This window comes from Ailuropoda melanoleuca, chromosome 15 (genome assembly GCF_002007445.2).
Source record: "Ailuropoda melanoleuca isolate Jingjing chromosome 15, ASM200744v2, whole genome shotgun sequence".
In the NCBI taxonomy this organism is placed as follows: Eukaryota; Metazoa; Chordata; class Mammalia; order Carnivora; family Ursidae; genus Ailuropoda; species Ailuropoda melanoleuca.
The window spans coordinates 74,689,377-74,694,163 of NC_048232.1; the positions used below are offsets into that span (position 1 = coordinate 74,689,377).

Consider the following 4,787-nt stretch of genomic DNA (forward strand, 5'->3'; position numbering starts at 1 on the left):
TGTGGCGGGGGACCATCCCAACACCGCCAGGACACACTGGGCTTGGGGGAGGTAACAGCCGCATCTTCCGGGGGGTGACAACCCTGAGGTTTGTGCCACCAGCAGGAGAAGGAAGTCGAGGCTGGCGACCAACGTCCTGGGACAGTGGACACAGGAGACAAGCCCCTTCCGCCCCCACACTTGCCCTGCACACCAGTGTTCCTCCTTCTCACACGAAGCTGCTCGGCCCTCCGCCCCCTGCCTCCCTCGTCCGCCTGGAGTATTCTGGGCGCCCCCAAGAGAAGGGGGCACGCCCACAGCCACACCCCACACGCCGAGGTGGGCATTTCTCAGCGAGAACTCGGGAGGAAGGTGATCTGAAACCAGCACGCCTGCAGGCAGGAGGCGGCCTTCAGCCAGGACACAACAAAGGACATCTGCAGGCGTGCAGCCGAGGTTGCTTACTGCTTGGAAGAGCAAAGCCCGTGTGGCCGCACTTGAGGGAAGCACACCGAGTCTGCCGCACAGAGGACTCTATGACACATGACGCTCTGCGAGCCCAGGAGGGCGTGTGGCTGCGGGGCCAGAACTGGTCTCCCCCGGACCGACCCGTGTGAGGGGCGCCCTGCTGCCCGCGGACCCCGCCCTGGTCACTGACTGGGGAGCAGCGTTTCCGAAGGTCTGACCTCCCGGCTCAGGCCCGTCCCCAGCCGATGCCACCCCACCCACACCCTGCCCACGGCTGCCCGCAGCTGTGTCAAGACACTTTGCTGGGCCGGGGGGGGTCTCTGCTGCCTCCACGGGGCAGCCTCTGTCCTTGCCATGGTCCCCAGCTGCCTGGAAACCCATCTTTAAACGGTGTCATGTTGTCTGCAGACGTGTCCAGCTATAATGCAAGGACACATACATGGTATCGAGACCCCCAGGCCCGTTCAGGGGAAGGGCTCTGGGGCCCCAGCACACATTCGCCCCTGTCCTGCTCAGGGACCATTTCCTGCACACACCCCTGAGGCTTCTGGGGAAGTCATGGACTCTGGATTTAGGGGGGATGATCTGGCCATGAGGGAAAGGAGGGGACGCTGGGCCTCCGCCACGCCCTGGGCCTGCCTAGGGGAGATGATAGGACCCACCTCACCTAGACCCCATCCCAGAAGGGCTAAGGACAGTGCTGGCCACAGGGCATGTCAGTGCCTAGGCTCTCCCCTTCCTGCCTGACCTGCAGCTGTTCTTCTTACTCAACACTAACAGACACTAACCGTAAAATAAATTTTTATTTTATTTTATTTTATTATTTTTTTAAGATTTTATTTACTTATTCGACAGAGATAGAGACAGCCAGCGAGAGAGGGAACACAGCAGGGGGAGTGGGAGAGGAAGAAGCAGGCTCATAGCGGAGGAGCCTCATGTGGGGCTCGATCCCAGAACGCCGGGATCACGCCCTGAGCCGAAGGCAGACGCTTAACCGCTGTGTCACCCAGGCGCCCCTGTAAAAGAAATTTTTGAACAAAAAATTCTAACTATCCACAGAAAAAAGACTACAACAGTACATGCCAAATAGTGACAGCACTCTCTCTGAGGGTTGGATTACTGACGGTGTTAATTTTCCTCTAATTTGCGTATTTGTTTTCTAAATTGTGGACAATGAATATGCATTATTTTGAAATAAGCAAACAATATCGGAAGTCATTTCTAGAAGGACAGCCTCTAAGGGCATCATGACCCCGGCTCTGATAACAGTGTCTGGGGGGCGCTGCTCTCACACAGCACTGCTGAGACCCAGCCGGACACTTCCACACTGCAGCTTCCTGGCCCTTTGGGAAGACAGGACCACCAACATGTCATGGAGCTCAGTAGGTGCGCAAAGCAAATAAGACAAGGAAAGTAGGCTGGACCTGATGAGAAGTTGCCTCCGGTCTCCTGGACACTGCATTCTCGAGGCCACACCTCCTTTGGCACACCTGACTCCTCTCCGTCACTACCTTCTCCATCTGCAACCACATCTTTTATCGTCTGTCTCCCTCCATGGACTGGAAGCCCTCCAGGTTTGTATGTGGACATATCCTGATGCCTGGAACACGGCACTGTGCACTGTAGGTGCTCAATAAATGCTTAACGATTGATGGTTTCCAGCATCAATCACAAAAGGATGCTGTGTGAAATGTCCATGGCACAATTTGCTGACATTCTATACACCAAAGGGCTGTGTGACGTGTGCCTATGTCACATTGGACATTTGGCGTGAGTTATGTGAATGTGAGTGTTGTGTATGTTAGGTCCCAAGCCCCATAAACCATGCCTGGGATTTCAACTGGATGTTTATTGGGTCACTGGGGTGTCTGGCTGGGGATGGGGGTGGGGGGAACACACTGCCAGGCATTGCTTCCCATTCTTCCCAGGACACACTCTCTAGCCCAATACTGCATGCTTCCCAGGAGTTATGGTAGGAAGGCCCAGACAGGTCACCTTCATGCTTCCCATTGTCATTAACTTGAAAGCTATACACTTCACCTGTGACTGGAGAAGCTGGTGTCGCCAGGATGGATCTGTCCCAGAAAGGGAGAGGACAAGGCAAACCAACAGGGATTTTCTGAGGAAGAGCTCGGGACAAGAGCTTGATGCAAAACTCTTCTGACTTTATTTAGTTGAAAAACAACACACAAAGAAACGGGTACTAAGCGGTCAAACTGCATAAAATAGCCAACATTTGAAACGAGGTCTCTCCCAGTGCAGACCAGAGTCCCCACTGCTGCTGACAGGGTCCCCCGGGGCCCCAGACACCATCCAGGCAAAGGAAGCACCCAGCCCTGTTGCCCCCACCTCCATGTGCTCCGGGAGCACGGGCCCCACTTGAGACGTTCCTGCGTGTGGCCAGGGCAGGGCTGGTGCCCACAGACGTGTCCTGCACCCACTTCACAAGCTGCGTCACAGTGCGAGCTCCGTGACACTTGCCAGAGAAGAACTTCTCTCCCGGGTACAGGCCTTTGGGTCCCTTCCACGGAGCCAGTGACGGGTCCCCTTTCTCAGTCCCTAGGCAGCTCCCCATTCTTCCTCCCCAGGCACAAGTCCCCTATTCTTTACCGTCGCTCCCCTGGCTGTTGTAGGGAGGGGGCAGCCAGGACAACGGTGGCCACTTGGGCCTCGGTCCCTCAGTTCTGGGGCCCCGGGTGGAAGTGCTGGAAAGAGGGCAGCTCCCCCAGGGCCAAGGCTCCCATGGCATCCGGGCTCTCCCCAGGCCCCCTGGGCCCACTGGGCCCGAGGCTCCGGGGCTCAGTGGTGCCGGGATCCTGTCCCTGGGAGGATAAGGACTGTGGCCTGGATGCGGGGGCCCCCGCCTCTGCCTCCCTTTTGGTCCAGGGTGAATAAGAGAGGATGGTGAATCCCCTCTTAAGCAGGGCCGAGTCCGCAGGGACCAGCTCTTCGGTCTGCCCCGGAGGAGAGGACTCCAGAACGCTCAGCTTCCACCGGTGCAGGTCCTGCTCCCGGGGCACGTCCTGCAGTCTCACCACCCACACCTCATCGGGCTCCAGCAGCAGCTTCCAGCCCTGGCCCGGGGTCCTCCGGGCCCAACCTGGCGTCATCTTCCGCAGGTAGATGGCATCGCAGCAGCCCACCATGGAGATGACCTGCAGGTCCCTTAACCAGGCCTCGGCCTCGGCGGGGTCCACGGCCCGGGTGGTGCCCAGCTCCAGCACCATGGGCTCCCCCGGGGGCAGGTCCACGTTGAGAAACCCCTGCCACGGAGGAGGGAGACTTGGCCAGTGCGAGCAGGTGGGGGGCCCCCCGAGTCTCCAGGGGAGGCTCTGGGTCCAGTCGGCATCCTCAGGACCCAGGCCCAGGGGTGCTGCGTTCTGAGGCTCCAGCTCCGTGGGCACAAAGTGGTAGTCCAGGCCCACCTCCTCAGACCCCGCAGGGGCTGCCGCCAGGGTGCCTGGCCCCCAGTCCACAGTCCCCCCCTGTGCGGGGTGACCCGGGCCCTGCCCCCAGCCGAGCCCCATCTCCGGGGACGCCCCCTGCTCAGGCCCCGCCTGGGCATGGTCCATCAGCTCAGGGTCCCAGTCTTCATCTTCCCAGTCTTCCAACTCCAGCAAGTCTCTGAGTTCCAGAAAGGCAGCCTTGAAGCAAGCGAAGCAAAGCCCCAGCTGGTCGCCATGCTGAAGCTGGTACATCCAGGACGCGTGGAGGTAGGACATGCCCTCGGCCCCGTGCCGCACGCTCACCGGGGGGCACATGGCCACGCTGCCTGCTCCTGCCGGGCTGGGCAGCGAGACTGGGACGTGCCGGGTTGGGGGGGGGTCGGGTGGTTCGGGTGGTCTGGCCCCCGGGCGGGGGCGGGGCTGCAGGAGAAGGACCAGGAGGAGGAGCAGAAAGGGCGAGGATGCGGGCAGAGGGGACAGAAAGAAAGGGGTTCCTTGTGCGGGTATTTGGGGTGCGGTGGAGGAGCCGGGTCCCAATTCAACAGGGGCCCGCAGAGGTCGGGAGGGTCGGACCTCTGGAAAACCCTTCAGCTCCTGCGATGGCTCTGTTCTCTGGGAAGCTGCAAAGGACAAGCAAGTGCGGGTTGGTGTCCCCCGGCCGGCAGGGTGGCCGGTCACCGTCACCGTCACCGGGAGGGGCAGGGGCAGGGGCTGATGGGTTGAGGCCTGGCCCTTCCAGCCCTGCCCTGCTCCGTGTAGCTGCTCCCAGGCCTGTGGGGCACACGGGCGCTCCCCACCCAGCCTCCCCGAGACCCCGACACCCAGTCAGCCTCCCGCGGCAGAAGCTGAGACAACCTGGCGGGAGCTGGTGGAAGCCGACGAGGGAAGCTGAGG

The 4,787-nt window shown here is 60.4% G+C and overlaps 1 protein-coding gene across 3 annotated transcripts in view; it reads right to left on the minus strand.

The window, feature by feature from the left end:
• Window positions 1-2,602: 2,602 nt before the first annotated feature.
• The window catches only part of TEX19 (testis expressed 19), a 4,427-nt gene continuing 2,242 nt past the window's right edge, over window positions 2,603-4,787 (minus strand). For all 3 annotated transcript variants that reach the window (XM_034644233.1, XM_034644232.1, XM_034644231.1), the window contains exon 2: window positions 2,603-4,513. In XM_034644233.1, coding sequence (XP_034500124.1) covers window positions 3,126-4,208 — 1,083 coding nt within the window. In that variant the 5' untranslated portion in view covers window positions 4,209-4,513 and the 3' untranslated portion in view covers window positions 2,603-3,125. The remainder of the gene's footprint in view (window positions 4,514-4,787) is intronic.